The sequence below is a fragment of the Maylandia zebra genome, linkage group LG20 (assembly GCF_041146795.1).
Source record: "Maylandia zebra isolate NMK-2024a linkage group LG20, Mzebra_GT3a, whole genome shotgun sequence".
Classification (NCBI taxonomy): Eukaryota; Metazoa; Chordata; class Actinopteri; order Cichliformes; family Cichlidae; genus Maylandia; species Maylandia zebra.
The window spans coordinates 4591820-4610440 of NC_135186.1; the positions used below are offsets into that span (position 1 = coordinate 4591820).

General features: G+C 45.4%; 1 protein-coding gene across 4 annotated transcripts in view; it reads left to right on the plus strand.

Annotated features, from left to right (window-relative positions):
* Positions 1 to 18621, plus strand: part of rerea (arginine-glutamic acid dipeptide (RE) repeats a) — a 131656-nt gene that overhangs the window by 48349 nt on the left and 64686 nt on the right. For all 4 annotated transcript variants that reach the window (XM_004554215.4, XM_004554216.4, XM_004554217.5 and 1 more), the window contains 2 exons: positions 10204 to 10714; positions 18357 to 18427. In XM_004554215.4, coding sequence (XP_004554272.2) covers positions 10348 to 10714; positions 18357 to 18427 — 438 coding nt within the window. In that variant the 5' untranslated portion in view covers positions 10204 to 10347. The remainder of the gene's footprint in view (positions 1 to 10203; positions 10715 to 18356; positions 18428 to 18621) is intronic.

Consider the following 18621-nt stretch of genomic DNA (forward strand, 5'->3'; position numbering starts at 1 on the left):
AAGGACTTCTTCTTGAAACAAGGAATTCACGCAACACAGCCACTGGGATGGTGCAGTATTATTGGGAAACTACAGGCTACTGCAGACTAACAGGTTTTATGTATTTATCCAGGTGATTTAAGTGGGTATGTGCTTATTGTGGTTGCTGTTAAAAGTTAACACCCAAGGGTCATCCCACTTTGCAGTTACTTGAAAATAAAGTAAATTTAACAAGCTCATCGGTTTTTGTATGTGGGTGTACTGGAGATGATTAGCTACCTTTATCTTATAAAGGGGGAAAAAATAGATTCATGTAATAACACAAACCAGATTTTTTTCATTGTTAATATCACTGATTTGGCTCTCCTACGTTTATCTCTTGAGTGCATGTTTTATAAATAGCAAAGCAGTGGAATGCTGCCTTGATAAAGTCTGATAAAGTTGAACTTAAGACCCATCAGGAAACAGTCCAGTTTGCAAACACACAGCTTTTTGGGGTTAGTGTTTGTGTCAGCACAGGGGCAAGACTGGACATCTGTCTCCCAGTGATCTATAACGCCCACAATCCCTCCCACAGACTGTCGGCTTTGGCACTCGGGCCCTACACCGGTTGCTGTAGTATGCCCAGCCACCCACAACAGTGGCTGATCTCGCAAGTATAACAAACAGCAGGCTAACAAAGAGGATAGAAAGCAATAGGACACACAGCAACAGAAGACCTTAAGAGCCCCATGCCATCATAACTCCACTTCAAAATGGAGGCCTTTGTTCTGAGATTGTTAGAGAGGACATCATAGCAAGGTAGCAGCACATCTTTTCATCCTCAAACACACACTCACTCCCACTCACTCACAGCCTGCTGTCGGTGAAGGAGATCCTCTTCCTGATAGGGCTTCAGAGAAAGGTATTCCTCTGGGACTGTTGTTGAGGGATTTCTACAATTCTGCCGTGCACTGATTAAAGGAACACTTGTAGATAATCCTTTTAAAAATAGGTCTTTGTTGTGGCAGTGGAGGAGTGAGTGAGAGTGCGAGGGGCAGAAAAAAAGGCCTAGATTTGGATTTTTAAATGGTTATATCACCTTGGTATCTGCCACTCTGCTAAGATAAATATTTAATGACAGGGTGGCTGAAATAGAGCTGTTACAGACTGCTGGTGAGAAATTGAGCTTCTATTTAGAGCCCATACTGTTCCATAAAGTCATGCCATTGGTAGACAGCCCAAGGTTATTAGTGTGGTATGAGAGTAGTGTGTGTTTGTGGTGCGCCTGTGGGCTGATGAAGAGTTCTCACTCTTTTCTTGCTGCAGTGATATGAAGGAGAGAAATGCACTCGGTCTGCTATTGAACATTCACTCATGAATCCTTGATGGATTACATGTGTGTGTGCACGTGTGTGAGAAACGTCATTGTTGTGGCAGCAGCGCCGCAATCTTTAATGCACAACAGGAACGCTGTCCAGGTGCACCACACTTGAACTACTTCCAAAACAGAAACAGCTGCATGTTTTGCCCTTTACTGCCTCACATTTGCTCTGTTTCATTTCACATGATCTCTGCCCTGTGGGTTCTTGTTCGATGTCATTCACGTCATGCAAAATTGATTGCAAAGGTTTGCATCGGTGCCGAATGCAATGAAGTTATTGCAGTGTAAAGACAGATTTCCCAGCATCGATTCTCCTGACTTTACACTTTAAATCTCTTGTGAAAAAGAACCTTTCAATTGACATCAGTCTTGGCTTTAGAGGTTTGGCCAGGATTATGAAGTGAAGCCTCTATTAGGACTTGAATGTTACTGCACAGCTCATTTAAACACTGATCTACGCTCTGCTTGATTCATCCTGTTTACTCATTACGTGATAGCTGTGGTGAAAGCAATTACTTTGAGCTTTCAAGTACCTTGCTTTTGGTCACACTGCGGCTCTTATTCATTTCACTGGCGTTCCCAAGGCCCCGAGGCTTCCAATCAGCCCAGTGAGTGGCGTGCACTAACATCTTGCCTCTCTACGTAGGAAATAGGTGGGTAAACACAGCAGAGTCCTTGAAGCACTTCCCATTGCTGCTATTGGATTACCAGCTGCCTTTCCGGGCCTCATATGCACAGATGAGCGCCAAGATCAATGGAGCTCTTAGTGCGGCGCTAATTCGATCAGGACTGGCTTTGCCACTGCTGATCAGAGATTTTTTTTTAACTTAAAACAAAAACGTAATCAAGTCGAGCCCATGTCCGATAGCCCCATATTTTCAGCTCCTCCAACTCCCGTAGACATCAATCAGGAGGCGTTTCATATTCATTATTGAATTGTTGGGTTGGCTTGCTGAGAGAGAGGTGTAGAGATGGAAGCAGTGAACTGCTGTGTAAAGCGATCCGGCCGGTTTTCGCTGAGTGTAGCAGGAATACTGCCTTTTCTCCAACAGAGCAACTGGGATCATAAATAAGCTAAGAGCATGTTTTTAGAGGGATGAGGCATCTCCCGCGTTGACAGTGAGCAGAGAGAAAGGGTTGAAGGGCATATTGACCCTCTTGTTGTGGAAAGCAAAAAGCAGACTCTTACTTGCCTCCCCTCCCTCCTCCCCACCCTGTTCCCCATTAATTATTGTTTGATGCTAACAAAGGAGGGAGGGGGGCACGTTATGAAACATAATTATTCATTGCAGCATTTCCCCTCGACGAGCCTTATTCCCCCCTCCCCTCGTGCTCAGTGAAGAAGCTGCCAGGGCTGTCAATTGAGTACAGCAGGCAAAGATGTCCCCTCAGCCTTTTAAGGAGGGGACAGCAGGGAGCAGGGTGAAGGACGCTATTTGCCCCAGTGATATATGAGGAGAGACAGCAATATATGTAAGGAGCTGCTGAAAGAAAGATAGAAGGTCAAGGCACATTACACTCCAACCATTAAACTGGCTGAGCACATAGTCTGACCCGAACTGCAAATACAGTTGCTCGGGAGCAGCAGCAGCAATTTTTTGTTTATATATCTACGTGGTGCGTGTCAATGGCCTACACATTTCAGATTGACACGTGTGTATACACACAGATGAATGCAGCACTGTAGTGAAAATGCTCTCAGTGGCTTTTTATAAGCTCGCAGATGCAGTGGGAAGCTATTTTAACAAGCGTGTAGCTGCACAAACCTGCCCTCCCTAGATTTTCACCAAAGCGACGGCAATGGCAGACGTGTTTAAGACCGTTTTCCTATGCATGAACAGAGCATATGCTGTATTTAAACAGAATGCAAGCATGGGATTAGGTAACAATTGTGTCTCATAGCACTGGGGTAATTTAGTGCAGTGCACATTATTATTTCTTCCCCTGGTATTATTTTATTGAATATTAAGAAGGCAAGCTGTTCTTAAATTTTATGCTCTTGGCACAGGCAGGTAGTGTTTTTAATGTCATCAATGGCCCGGCGACAAGAGGAGAAGTGCAAGGCTGCCATGGTCAAAGCCTAACATTAACATTCCTGGAATATTTGAGGATTATTCGCATCAACTCACACACACACAGCCAGCTCTGTTCACCTTTGGTTTAGAGGAAAGAAAGGGGAAAAAAATAGCGGGACCATAGCCTGCCTGAGATTTCTGGTGTTGGCTGGTATTTTTAATGCGTCATCGTTGTTGCACTGTGGAGGATGCCATGCGTAATCCAATGTATTGCAATTGTTATGTATTGGGATGTGGGGCTGAAAAATATCCAGCTTGTGTTGGCTGGAGGCATAGCACACTATCAGTTGGGGATCAAGTCTTCATTTCACACATGAACAGGCAGAGTTAATCTCTGGATCACTACTGTACACCGACTAATGCCTAGCTTCTATTCTTAAATTTTCCCAGAGGCCCATTGTTCCAGGCCCCTGCTGTTAATAATCTTGGAAAATAGTTGCCTTCTGTAGCTGATGCCTTAATTTAGGGGAAGACCTGAGCATTTGCTTGTGTTCCAAGTAGTAAACCATGCAGGTCTGACTCCTCCATGCTCTTTAAAATTAATTGTGTGTATTTGTAGGCTACCTGTGTGTGGCAGGGTGCACTAAAATGCCACTACTGCAAGAGGCCCAGTCGCAGCCACTGCATGTTTTATGAGCTGTCCTCAGAGGATATGAGAGCTCTGAGCTCAGATCCTACTTGTTCCAGCACTGTTTTCATCACTCCTAGCCACTTCCCCCCCTCCCCCCCACTCATGCCTTTTTTTTCTCCTTTTTTTTTGGATGAGGGAGACTCATCCAAAAGAAGGCAATGTTAACAACACTGCCCCATCTGTGGGTTTAGTTTAAAAAAGTGTGGTTAGCTCTGTGGAGGCTTCACAGATTCATCATTCATATTATTCTCATGCACAGTACAGAGGGTGCTTTCCCCTTCGCCTAAGATCACTGGCTTGCATGACTGAGATGGTGGATGACAAGGTTGAATGCCACACTGAATATTGTACCCCCCGTCGACTGCTTTCTAAATCTTTTTCTTAAACAAACACATTTCTAACCTAGGAAGCCTTCCTGACGGTGCGTATTTGCGGCGCTTATACGTCGACTGGCTGCATGAGTTATGGCTTTGGCTCCGAGGAAGCTCAAATTAGCATGTAGGATGCAAACAAAAGCGAGTTCTATTTTTAAAGAGATGAATGCTGCGTTTTATTTGGTTTGTAATGGCAATCAGTCAAGTGTTGGTGTTGCAGCGGCAGTTGGTGGTTGGAGGAGAGGTGTTTGCATATAAAATAATAGCCCTGCCTAATTAGAGGTAATACCATCCTGTGGTATCTCGAGGTGGAGGTGTTTTTTTGGCTCCGATCATTATAAGACACTGAAAGGAAGGATTGTCCTCCACTACCCCACCCCCCATCCTCAGCCATCTGCTCCAGGATGGAGCAGTTTGCCACCACACAGCTAAATAATTTAGGCGGAAAAATGGTTTTGTGTACTGACCTAATGGCTTTGTTTTGGGGAGCTATTCTTTAAGACATCCTTCAGTGCCCCCCCCTTTGGCCTGTGCTGTCAGTTTGAAACCTCAGAGCTGTCTTATCTGTCACTCTTATCTATTTATGTTAGTTTTTCCTCAGTGTTGGCACGTCACTCTGTGTGGCATAATGATTAGAGTAGCTGGAGGATGTAGGGCAGCCGTATGAATACATTTCCTCCCCTCTCACGCTCATTTAGACTACCAGTTGGAGTTGAACTGATGGATAGGATCGTTAAGCTGATGGGCAGATTTCGGGAGGAAGAGTGGGGATATTTGATTCCTGAATATCAGAGGAAGTGCTACATGATTGAGTGCACAAATATTAAAATTTTGAGAGTCCTTTCAGCAGTTCACAGAATCTCTGTTTATTTATTTATTTCGTTTTTTGCTTTCCCAGTAATTCTTTTTACTGTATACATCTGTTTGATAAACTCATGTAACTCATTTTCCCCTCTGCTAGAGCTCTGTTCTGTTTTACAGAGATAAATGTTTGAAGAAACACACATTTTCCACTACAAACATTCTGAAATGTGTCCCTAGTGTGTATTTATACCTTGCTGACCCCATCTTTACCTTTGGGCATAATTTCTATTAGGGCACCCCCCCCCCCCAAATTTGTGGGTCCTTCACCTGAGGTAAGAGGCAGTAGAAATGTTTTTGAATGTGGCATTTTTATTCACAGTAAGAAAGCTGCTCGCACGACAGTAGAGAAACTCAATTAGGAGCCACGTTCACCCGAGCGCTTTCTGCTGCCACATACCTCACATTCCCCTCCTCGTGTTATCACTGACACATTGGGAGAGTCTTTTACAGTCCCGCTCACGATTACATTTCTCAAGAGCGCTTCATTTAAAAGAAATTGGAAGGGTTACACCGGACAACCTTGGCATTTCCCTCAGGAGCCGTGTCAGAGCATGATGCTTCATGAAGCAGTCAGCTCCAGCCAGACAAACGTGTCTGACTGAGAGGTACTATGTCTTCAAGTAGCCGGTATAAGGCTGCAAAATGAAGCCCCCGCTCACAGACCCTGCAGATAATGGACATCTCGGATTGTGGAGCGGCCCCCTCTGAGCTATTTGGAGCCCTCACGGAGAGCTCACAAACAGGGACTAGAGGGGGATTTAGCCTTCTTTTAGAGATGGAGTAGAGGCTTAGACCCTGTGGAGCACACAGTACGATTCTTATGTCTGTGGTTGAAAGTGCCTTTGAGTTGTTGGACAGAAAATGTACTTTATTGTTATTTTGCCTTTGAAAGCTATTGTTAGCCCAGAGAGATCTTGAAAATTGTCTTGTTTAATCTTTTTAGGCATTCCGAGTTTATTGAACACATCGTCATTGTGCATGAGAATCATTTCTTGTGCAGCAGTGCTTTGCTTCTCAAGAGTGTCTCCAGGCAGGTTTTAAATGTTGATGTTGGAAAGCCCCAAGCTGTCTATCTCTCTCTGTTTTATTTTTTTAGCATGGCTTTTACCTACTAAACTAACCCCGGATGCCGTCTAAAAATAGAGGCTTTGTGAGCGCAGCTTTAGCGGGGGGGGGGGGGGAAGATGTGGTTACTCATCAGTGAATTGAAAAACAAGTAGAGCAGACAAGTGTCTTTGCCCTGCCAATGTGAACTAAAACAGAGAGGGCCTCAGAGAATACAGCAAGCCATGATTGCACCAGGTAAGACAAAGCAGGCAGGGTGCAGAGTCCACAGTGAATCCCTTATGAAGCGGCCTGCCCCTCGCCTCCAGCTGAGCCTTTCATTGTGTGATGTTGTTTCTAGGGGGGCTTGGATGGCAGTTTAGATTAGATCGCACTCAGTAATGGATTGGAGCTGATGAAAACCTGCTGCAGCCCAACATCGCCATGGCTAGGATCCCTGCACTATTCAGGATCTGGCTGCTTTATTTGGATCAATTTGAGTTACCCTCATTGTTAATAACCCTGTGTATATTCATGCTAACATTGTTCTCCTCTAATCTGTATTCATCCGAGTATTTCATTCAATCCCTTCGCAAAGCCGGCCCTTAATCCTTGCCAATCACATTTTGCTACTTCATAATTCTCCAATTGAATATGCCATGAATGACTTTTCAGTCCCTCTCCCAAAACTGACTCTATTACTATGTTGGTATTATTGTTCATAGATTCTTTTTCTCTCTCCGTTTTTTACATTTAAATGTAGAAATTCATGTTTTCTCCATTTACTTTATATGGAAGACAATCAATTACTTAAATTTAGTAGGATTTAAAAAAAAGAAATCCTACAGCTGTATATGCCGTATAGGAGCTCAAGAAGAACATGCTAATTTACTTGTTTTGTTGGGGGTTTTTTCCCTTTAAACAGGTTCTGATTAAAACTACAGTGATGAGCATGGATTTGGGTAATGTGGGTTTGTTGGGAATGAATAAAACATGGCTTTTTAACAAAAAAAAAGGCTGTTCAAGGAGACCAAGAACTTGGGGGGAAAGCTATGTTTAGTAACAGAAACCTGCTGTGTGGCCATTGTGGGGATGATGTGTTAATCGAGCCACAAACTGTGTGGTTTTTCAGGCCAGAGGTCTCATTTAAACAGGCACGGAAAAGAGTAATGTATTTGAGCGGGGCGCCTCTGGCTCCTAGCCCTTGACTCCATTGCAGTAATGTAAATGGTGGATTAGGTGCCGTTAGCTGGGACCCCCCACCCGCCCCTCCCAAACCCTACCACTGCCCCCCCTCCTTCTCTTTTCCATTAAGACAGCTGGTATCTTTCAAAGGGTCCTGGCCCAGTGATTGATGTGTAATAGCTCCAAACCTCACCTGCCCCCTCACAGCCTTATTCATCGGCCAGGCAGTCAGCACTGCTTTCTGCTAAGCAGTCTGTTTCTCTGCTAGCGGGTGTAGAGCCAGCTCGCTCCTCACTTTCTCATTCTTTTCCCTCTCAGCCATCAATACATTATGACTTCTCATTGTCACAGCATTACTGCTTTAAGCTGACTAACTGCTTTTTACTCACTCAATTTACTCAACTTCAATTATCTGCATCAAACTAAGCAATCGGTGAGCTACAAAATGACCACAGAGAATTGAATATGTTGTTAATCGGTGCGTTTCAACACATTTAAACATGTCATAGTGAGTCTGTGTGAAGACAAAAGTACACATGTGCACACACACAGACACACACACACACATATATATATATATATATATATATATATATATATATATATATATACATATATATATATGTGTGTGTGTGTGTGTGTATATGGGAGTTTTTTTCCCCTTTAAGAGTTAATTAGTATAATTATGTTAACATAAGCAAGGTAATTGGAGATAAAGAATTTGAGGCAGTTCTGTGGAGTGTATCCAGATGTAAACTAATAGCACCTAGATGTTAAAGGTACTAACTAGGCTTAGAACTGCCTCCGACTTCAAAGGAGAACGGGTCAGTCCTCCATTTGCAACAGTTTAGTCTCCTTGCTGGTTTCAGTGGAAGAGGCTTATGTTACTGATTAGAGGAGAGACGAGGTTCTTAGCTCATACGCCAATTCTGGCAGCCCTCAGGATTAGAGCTGTGCTATCAAATACTACCTTCATTAATGTTTTCGTGTACCTCACACCTCCAAAACACGCTGCCGGATATAGACACAGGAGAAAAAGGTGTGTGTGTGATCTGTATTTTGACACACCATCTCGGGTATGTTACATTGGCTGTGTGTCCTTGCATGCACATGCCCGTTGGAACTCTTCAGAGCCCTCGTGTCTTCTGCGTCTGCTAATGTGTGCGCCAGCAGCCCAGTGGTCGCTGTGGTAACTCATCATTAGGTGATTAATGGGGCTGTGACGAGGCTGCAGTTTAATCAGGCCCGGTGTTTGTGTTGAAGCCGACGACAAGAGCAGCTGCCCTGTCAGTTGGTGTCTGCTCGCGAGATGACAGCACCCGCTGCTGAGGACTGCCGTTGTCAAATGTTCTTCATTGTAAGTGTGTGTGTGTGTGTGTGTGTGTGTGTGTGTGTGTGTGTGTGTGTGTGTGTGTGTGTGTGTGTGTGTGTGTGTGTGTGTGTGTGTGTGCGCGTGCGTGCGTGCGCCAAAAGCCTTTCTTTCACCTTTTGCTTTGCTTCTATTCTTCACCTCACGTTCTTTCTGGCTCTGTCAATAAGCACTCGTCCACTTCCAGATATGCTTTATAAATTCTAACTCAAAGCCTTCGTTGCTTCACCTGCCTGAATCTGTATCCCTCCCTCATTTTTCACTCTTCGGCTTCCATCCGGTCATCATGACCATGGTATAGCGAGTGCTGATTGCCTGGTCTGATCCCTCTGGGGGCTGTAATAACTATTTCTAGTTAATTTGTTGCGGTGGGGGGTAGTAGAGGGGGGCAAACACTGGCTTTAAATGAGTAGCCTCCTTCCTTTGTAGGCGCTGTGTGCAGAGGCTGTGTGGTGCAGACAGCGTGCTGCTTCAGCTTTGCACACTTTGCTGTTTATGGAGGATTTTTTTATTATGACGTGGGGAAAGTGGTGGCTGGACAAAGATAGCTGCAAGTGGCTGAGGACCAGGCATGGCGAATGAGTGACTCTGCCTCGATCCTCTGCCTTTCCTTACCCAGTGGATTGCTGTATCCTTCCCTCCAGAGCTGTCGCTTCACATTAACGCAGCGGTGACTGTCAGCCAGGGCAGAGGGCTGGGGTGAGGGAGGAGTCCAGTAAGCCAGCAGAATTGAGCCTGGTGTCAACAGAAACGGTCTGCAGAGAAGCCAGCCTGTTAACTCTGTCATTGAGCTTTATGCTGCAGCTTTCCCGTGGCCTTATAAACTACAAACAGCGACTTCTGCCAAAAGAAAAAAAAAAGAACCCTCATAGCATATTATCTCAGAGGAATTCTGTTGGCTGGCAGCAGCTTCTTTACTACCTTATTCAGTTATGACTTCCCTTTAGCTCATTGTGTTACAAATACTCTAGCCGCGGCGCTTGTCTTCCTGTTGTTCTCTTTTACCCTTTAATAAATCTGTTTTAGCACCTTTCTGAAAGCGTGGAAATATGTTAGAGCAGGAAGCTCGAAGGTTTTGTTCTTTCATAAAGCTGCTCTGTGCTCTCCGGAGCATACTTGGCTGTGGAGGAGAATGCCAGCAATTACTGTGATGCTGAGAAGAGTCGGCAGAGCAGCCTAATCTCCAAGAACTAATGTTGCGTTTCTTACCCCCAAAAAAGGTGTCATCCAGTATTGAACAACACTTTTAATGTTGTTTGTATTTTGTAAAAATGGTGGTTATTGATCCGAGTTAATTGCGCTTCTTCTTTTCTCCACAGCTTTTCTGAAACACTGGGGTTGTTGGAGTGGCCAAATTTTCCCTGGATTTGACTGGTAAATTCAGAAGACTGAAGCCCAGGCTCACAGTCTACCTTTCACGGAGGCCCAGCCGTGAGAGGACTGAGGAAGGCACGTGGCGGATCATGACGGCCGATAAAGAAAAGGAACGGGAGAAAGAGCGGGACAGGGACAGAGACAGGGACCGGGACAAAAGAGAGGCCGGCAAGTCCCGCCGGCAGGATGGGGACCGGGGCGACCGTGAAAGCGAAAGCTCTCGGCCCCGACGCAGCTGTACGCTGGAGGGCGGGGCCAAGAACTATGCAGAGAGCGAGCACAGCGATGACGAGGACAACGACAACGGGAGCACCGGCGGAGGCAGCGGCACGGCCGAGGAGGCTGGCAAGAAGGGCAAAAAGAAGATGCCTAAGAAGAAATCACGCTACGAGCGCACAGAGAACGGCGAAATCACATCCTTCATTACAGAAGATGATGTTGTTTACAGACCCGGAGGTAAGTCCCAGGAACCCTTAATCTAGTTGTGTGAGCCGGTGGGCTGCATTCATCAGCTTGGCTACTAAATGATTAAACTTTCCCAGGTCATAAGCCCACATTTTCGAAAGCATACTTCACTGGATTTGTCAGATGCTGTTTGCAAACACACCATTAAAATTTGGCTCTTCTTCCCTGAATCAAGAAGTGAGAAAAGCGAGAAAGCAGTGGTGGTTAAGCAAGCTCAAGTGTGAATGAACAAAAGGACCCCTCTGTGATGCCCATAAATGTCCTGAACAATTCAGTTTAATATTCGTTATGCAGCATCACTTTACATTTTACAACAGTAACCTCATGGCGTTGTCAGTGTTACAGTTCCCTTTGAGCATGCACAGTTGGAGATCATGCTCTAATACAAAAGCATCCTCTGTTAGAGCCAGTGCCCCATCATGACGGGTTTTAGGAAAGCCTGTGCATGTTTTTGCATAGCTTAGCTTCAGCGTCACTTGCACTTTTTAACATAAGCCACTTTCTTTAGACTAAGTTTATTTTAGGCATAGGGGAAAAACTGACATTGATTTATCAGTGATTGATTCTTGTCACCTCTGCTGCCATAAGCTGCTGAGGAATTGCAGATTCTCCAAAGTTGCAGTTCTCCAGCAGCAGAAGTACTCCTTCAGGCTAGAGGCCAATGCATCATACAATCAATTCCAAGTTGACCCACTCTGAGCTTTGTCTTGAGCTTAGTCAATAAAGCAAAGTGGTGCTTCAATAGATGATACGATAGAGACAGCCATGATAATGATTTCATTCCAGCGCTGTCTGACTCACTGAAAATATGCTATCTCCTCTGGGGCCAAAAGGTACTCTACTTTCTGGGAGAGGATTTTTTTTCCCGAGCTACGGCGGTATGTCTTGAATATGTCGAATAAACGAGGATAAAAAGAGAAGCGACCTTTTTCGTGGCTGTAAACACAGCCCATCTTTTACTTGCTGTTTAAATTAGTTGTATTAGAGGCGGAAATGTCAGCACTGAGTGACGGAAAGAAGCCAGGCTAACTAGCTGTGTCTTTTACACCGCTCACTGTTATCTTGCCTTGCACCTAAATCATTGCCTTCATGCTTTTATATTTCTCTGGGAGCTTGCAAAAGGTCAAGTACTGAGGGAGGGGAGTGGCCCACTCTGCTCGGGTATTTAATGGGAAGATGTAAGAAGTTACAGCGACTGTGTTAGGCTGTCTTCTTCAACAGTCTACCCAAACCACACGTCCAGAATCATCCTCAGGCCTCCTTTTATTCTATTTCATCTACTAAACAGATGAATTCCAGTAGGTGCAGTGAAACAGCCAGACCTGCGCTTTCAGCCTAGCTGCGTAATCCGGTCAGCTAAATTATCTCTGCGCTGGTATCAGTGGAAGTCGTCAAGCAAGCAGTCACACTGAATCAAGCCTTGTTGTTGCTCACACTATTTCTGTCTCTATCACTCTGCGGAGGTCTCCACTGAAGCCTTTTTTACTTGGGATTTCATGTTTAATAGAGAGAGCACCGACGCTGGGTCTCATAGTCGACCATGCGAGGTAGGGGGCGGGCTGGGGGAAAGGGGTGAGAAAACAAAAACAGAAGCAGTCAGTTATATCAATGAAACATTCAAAAGGCATATAAACAGAGTCGACCGTCTCAGTGGATTAGCTCCTCCGAATATTTATATTTCCACAACCGAGCGAACAGCACGGACAGGGTCTGGTTGATGTGGAATATTTACGTTTCCTGTCCTCTCCTTCTATTAGTTTGACATTTGTGGAGTGGCCTGAATGTCACAGCCTCCTCGCGTCATGTAGACTGAAGCTGTTAAGATTGGTTTAGATTAGGAATGAGCCACGATAGGGTAGTGATGGCCCCAGCGTCGGTACACTCGTTTGTAATTTACCTCCTGTTGTCAACATGGAAGATCCTCCACCTCAGCAGCCGACTTCCTGCTGTCTCCTCTGCTTATTGTTCAAGTGACAAGTCGTGTTTGTGCACGCGCGTGTGTGCTCGCTTGTGCGTGTGTGTGTGAGAGTGCTTGTTTCCTACAGCTTGGTCATTGGTAGCAGCCTTCTTGCAATCAGATTTGATGTGTGCAGCTTAGGCAGGCACAAAGCCTGCAATGGATTATGCTTTACTAAATGTTAAATCCCTTTATAGCCGGCTAGTGACACACAATATGTAAAACTGACCACCCTCCAAGAGGGATTTACGCCACCCCAGATGTGGGGAGGGGAAGAATGTGATGGAGAACAGCGCAGAAAGCGAAAGAAATCGTGAACCAAAATGCCGTTTTGATTGCTTTTGTCACAGGGGAGATTTAGAAACATACAGGCCTGTGTTATCACATAAAAAAGAACAGTTAAGCTAGTATTGAAACCATCTCCCTACTCCTGGTCCTCAGCCACCCTCCAATCTCTCTGCTTAGCCTTTCTATCCCTTGAAGATGGGTTCAGGCAGCTTAGCGCACATCGATTGGATGGGGAAGTGCAATCGGCCAGTAGGTGGGCCTGCAGCTAACTCTAGCTTTGCTGCTGTTGTAAAAGGAATGGAGGAGTTTGCCTGGTGGTGTCCAGGGGACTGTGTCCCGGGCCATTTGTATGATCGGCTGCTGGGGTGAACAGCTAGCTCGAGCAGACATGCCAAATCGATCTGTACCCTGTGGCTGAGCTCGCACCACTTCCCCGGGCCCAGCCAGACACCTCCAAAGCCTGTTCTCTACATTCATCCACATCCCCACCCTAGATTATAGATCCTCTCTCTAGAGATTATACACACTGCTGTGGTGGATCAATAGAAGACACCCTAGAAGCATAGAAACAGTGCGCACACATACATAGAATGCTGATAACCAGCATTTGTGTACTGAAAAACATACATACACACCCTGTCACATAAAAAGGCATACTTTTAACAGTTGGAAACATGGTTCCTATCTCTGGCAGACACACACCATACAGTGGAGCTAATGGAAACCATCCCCCCTCCTCCTTGTCCTTCTCCCTCACTGTATGTCACACAACATGGCTACTGCAGCAGAAACACTTGATTCATTTTAGTCATTTTTTTTCTTGGCAAGTGTAGATTTGTGTAGAAGGTGAATCATATATGCAGAAAGATTGAGGCTAGACTGAGAAACACACTGTGTGTGTTGAAGGATTTGTTGATGTGGGCAACTGGCACTCCTTGCTGCAGTCACCACAGAACCCTGGGGTCATATGCTTACATGTGTGTTTGTGAGTCTTGCTGTATCTCTGTAATGCACAAATTCAACCAACTACAACCAACAGTTGTTCAAACTTTAGAACAACTGTTGGTTGTCCCACAAACTTGCCATGTTCTTTATGTTTATAAGGGCTTCAGCTATCCTTTTCAAATATACACTCATTACCATCAACCTGTTTTAGCTTTGATTGTGCAAAGTTACTATCCAAAATAGAACTACCCACACTGATCATTACATGTCTAAATTGTTGTCAGTATGAATCTTATTGGGAAACCAGGAAGTTGTGAATCTGTGAATGTTGGACTAGTTTTTTAGAGCCAAGACAGCCAGTGTAGTACAGAAAAGGCAGCACAACCCATCCGCTACCACAGCTAGCTGTCGATCAGTTTGCAGTTTCCATTCAAGCTAACATAGGGGACAAGCCCTTGGAGTCATTTCATATTGAAACATAGCAGTGTGAATCTGTAGCCTGTCGTTAACTGAACAGATCTATTTTTAAAAGGGCCCTCTCCGCTCTCCCATCTCTCCCCACGCTAGAGACTCTGGGAAAAGGGCTTTTTAGTGAAATCCAACCACCTGCCGACTGCTAAATGAGAAAGCGTGGGCTAGCCGAGAGGGAAAGGAGAGGGGTGGGGGGGGTGGTGGTGTTGTCAAAGAGCTTCTGTTCTCCCCTAGGAGCTCAGTCAGCTGTAGGCCTGCCCTATTGTAGAGAGCTGATGGTATCGCTTGCCAGGTATTTCCCACTGCTTTTCCAGTGAGAAGAAGGGAAACTTGTTGGGCTGGTTGTTGAGACGAGAGGAAGGAAAGTTGGGGAAGAATCAAGTGTCTGTTTACCTTCAGGGCTCGACTGCCTGTTGCGCACCCCGCTGAGACTAGCCCAGCAGGAAGTGGCCTTGGTCATCAGCTGGTCTTGCTCAAGAGAGCTGCGGTGAATCACTAGTTGCACCACTCTTATCTTTCTTCTATCTATATTTCGTCTCACAGCTCTGTACTTTCAGTATTTCATGTTGTGTGTTTAATTTTAAGATCAGTAGGTTCAAAGAATATTGTTGGGGGTGGGGTTGTTGCTGTCGTTGTTGCTGTCGTTGTTGCTAGCTTTGCTAAAGCCGCACACATCTTCATTGCCCGTTTGAGCCGAGCACCACTTCTGACAACGCAGGTGCGTCCTGCCTCTTGGTTATCACTCACCACCTGCAAGCACGGCTTAAACAAACAGTCCCTTTTTGATTTAATAAGCCCGTCTTGCTTCCTAAAATATGCACCCCCCCCTTCCTCCCCTTACCACTGTTTACAAAACACTGGCATACATGGCTGTGTTCACAATGTGACCTTTCCATTGTTGCTGGCTCATAAAAGAAATCCAAGCAGATATTATCTAAGAACTCCACCTCCTACCCACCCCCACCTCCCCTCCTCTGCTGGAATGCTGCAGCAAATTAAACAGCATTTTATTTGCTTGATACGGAGAAGAGAATAGGACATGCCTCCTTTGCTGAGGCTAGGTGTGTTTTAGATTAGACATGCTTGGCAGCCATGAGAGAATGGCTGACTGAACAATGAAGTACAGCTGAGAAAAAAAAAGACTGAGTGTGTGTTTGTGTGTGTTGTGAGGTTGTAACAGTGAAAATTCAGCCGCTTGAACTCAGCAGGTACAGTTTAAACGGAGAAACAGCCACCACCAGGATCAGGTTTCGGTGAACTGCACTCTGTTACTTCTTGATTATCTCCCTTTGTCGAAGTATCAAGCTCGCGCTCCGTCTCTCTCGGCGTTGCAGTCAGCAGTGGATTCCAAGCAGAAAGGCGTAAACGTATGGTTTTTGAATGATTGAGCGCTCATGTGCAAAAAAAAAAAAAAAAAAGCACCGCCGTGGCTCTCCTGCCTCCTGTGAAGCCTGCATCCATTCGCCAGAACACACTATAACCCTAAAAAAAAAAGCCCATCCCCCACATGGACCCCCGCCTCTGTTAAATACCTCGCCCCCTCCCCTTTCTACTTCTCCACTTGAACGAGGAGACCCATTTCCAAATGCACAAAATGGCAGGAACGTTTAACCAAACCAGGCAGACCCCCGGAGGAACCGCTTGGCCCGGTTCAGCCTTCCTCCCCGCCTAACCCCCCACTCACCCACCCAAACCTCCCCGAGCTCCGTCGCCTCCTCCTTTTTGTTCAGATGACAGAGTCTGAAGCGTTAACTTGGATTTAACTTTCACATTCATTGAGATTCGTGTTCGAGTCAATTTCAGAGAAATGCCCTTGAGGTGGTAGACTTTTAGTGCCCAGGATGAATTCAGAATGTGCTTTTGACGCTCGAAGAATAGACTCGCTTGCTGTCTGTGAATGATTAAACTAGATCCCCGTCTCTCTCTCTCTCTCTCGCTCTCTCTCTCTCTCTCTCTCTCTCTCTCTCTCTCACTCTTTTTTTTTTTTGCCCTCCACCTATCTTTTTCACTCTTGCTGTCTGTTCTTTGTGCCTGTTGATGCACTCTGGGGTGCAGACTCGGAGATCTGGCCTCTCTAAATGAATGTGCTGCCGAGGTGAAGGGACACTAAACCCTAATTCCCCCGATTTGACTCCTCCGAAACATGTCATCTCATTCAGATTAGTCTCTTTTGTTCTCTGCCCTCCCCCCACTCCCTCCATCCTGATCCTCCCTCCTCCACCTCCTCCTCTACCCGTTTCTCTCTGTCTCTTCCTCTACACACACACAGACACACACACACACACACAGTGTGTTGTTCACAGATCACACAATAGCACTGATGGATATTTTCATTCATGTTATCTTGTAAATGACTTCCAGGGATGGTGTAGAGGAGGGGGGCGGGTGGTGGTGGAGAAGCATGAAGAGGGCAGTAGTGAGAGAGATATAATGCGTCACTCAGAGCCAGCAAGGGCGATAATACCCCCCCCCCCCCCACACACACACACACCCACTTCCCCCTTTTAGAACAGCTCATTCAGCCTCCAGCAGATAACAAGCCCACCCCGAGGTTACATACACAAACACACACGCGCGCACACATAGCTTTTCAAAAAACAAAGCCCATGATGTCACAGGCGCACATGTACACAGCAGCCCCCCTCTACAAATGGTGTCTTGGGTGTCAGAGTCATTTAATGTCTTTTGCCACCTCTCTGTTCCTCTGCAAGCGGTAAGATAAACCACAGCCCGATCGATAACTCTGTTGACACAAATAAATAACAGATGATGGCAGCGTCGGTCGCTGAGAGAAGGCGGCTACGCGATCTTTTGTTAGGGAAAAGTGTGGCGTAATACTTCTGTGAGGAGCAGCTCAGCAGGTGTTTCAGCGAGACGAGCGCCAGCCATTTGTGTTGTCAGTGTAAATGTTGTCGATGGTGGCGTTCTCTCTTTCTTTCTTTTCTTTTTTTCCCCCCCATGAGTCAAAGCTCACAGAGCTGCGAGATATCGCCCTCCTTCATGGCTGTGTGTGTGCATGCGAGTTAATGGCAGCAGAAGCGTTACACTTTTCCTCTCCTCGCTGCTCCAATTGGTAGGAGCACCGACCCTGGGAGCATTCAAGTAGCTTTTGTCACACTGCTTCCGCGTGTGTGCGATCTGTTTCTCAATCAATTAAGTGAATGGCTTTTGATTGCTCTGCCTGGTATAAACTCCTGTTTTACACCAAAATAAATCATTTTACACTCAGTTTGATCACACTCCTGGTTTTGTGTTGCAGTTAAGAGCCAAAGGTGACTGTTATGCTAATTTGACTTTTGTGAATTCACATCTCTCGCTCTCTCTCAATAATCATTTAAAAACCTGGCTGTTTCTGGAAAGTACTGTGGCGGGGTGAGCAGTAACCATTAGCTGTGTCCCCCAACACCACCACCTCCTCCTTTTTTTTCTCCTTCCTAACAGAAGTGGCTGTGTGTTTTTTGTCCTCTGCAGCGTGAATGTTTTTGTTAAGGAGATGAGAGTTCATGACCTGGCCATACCACCAGTCACATTCAATTTAGCCACGCAGCCAGCCGGCCCAGCTCCTCTCTCTCACACACACACTTTTTTTTAATTGGTTTGTTTCTCTCAGAGTAACCCAGAGCTAACTGTTGGCTGTAGTTGTCATTTTAGTAAAAAACAAGTCACAGTGAAGACTTGAGGGGTGGGATGGGGTTAAAGCTAGTATTGCTCACTGGTGTATAAATGGAGTGGAACAATAACATAATTCCCCTGGGGCGTAATGTTTGCTTTGGAAAGGCAACCTTGTAGCGCTCCAAAAGTCCTTAATCCTATTACTCGCATTCCAATTGAATTTGACTCAAGGAGGAAAAAAATGTCTTTTCAGCAGAGGTAACAGCACACAAAATAATATATTACTGAGTCTGGCTGCTTAAAAGCATGAAAGCTTTGAGAAGTGTGAACATCTCCTGTTTTTTTTTTTCTCACTTGCAGATTGTGTGTACATTGAGAGTCAGCGGCCCAACACTCCCTACTTCATTTGTAGCATTCAGGATTTCAAGCTGGTGAGTAGATTTCTTTTTATTGTTCCACTTCCTATCAGCCTATTTCATGTCCTCATTTCCTCACACCAACCCATCCATACATGGCATACAAGGGAAAGCATACTATTGTTGAGAAGAAATTCCAAAGGAAATCGGGGCAAAGCTGATTAAATTTACATAACAGATCATACTGAAGTGCTGATGGATTATATCAT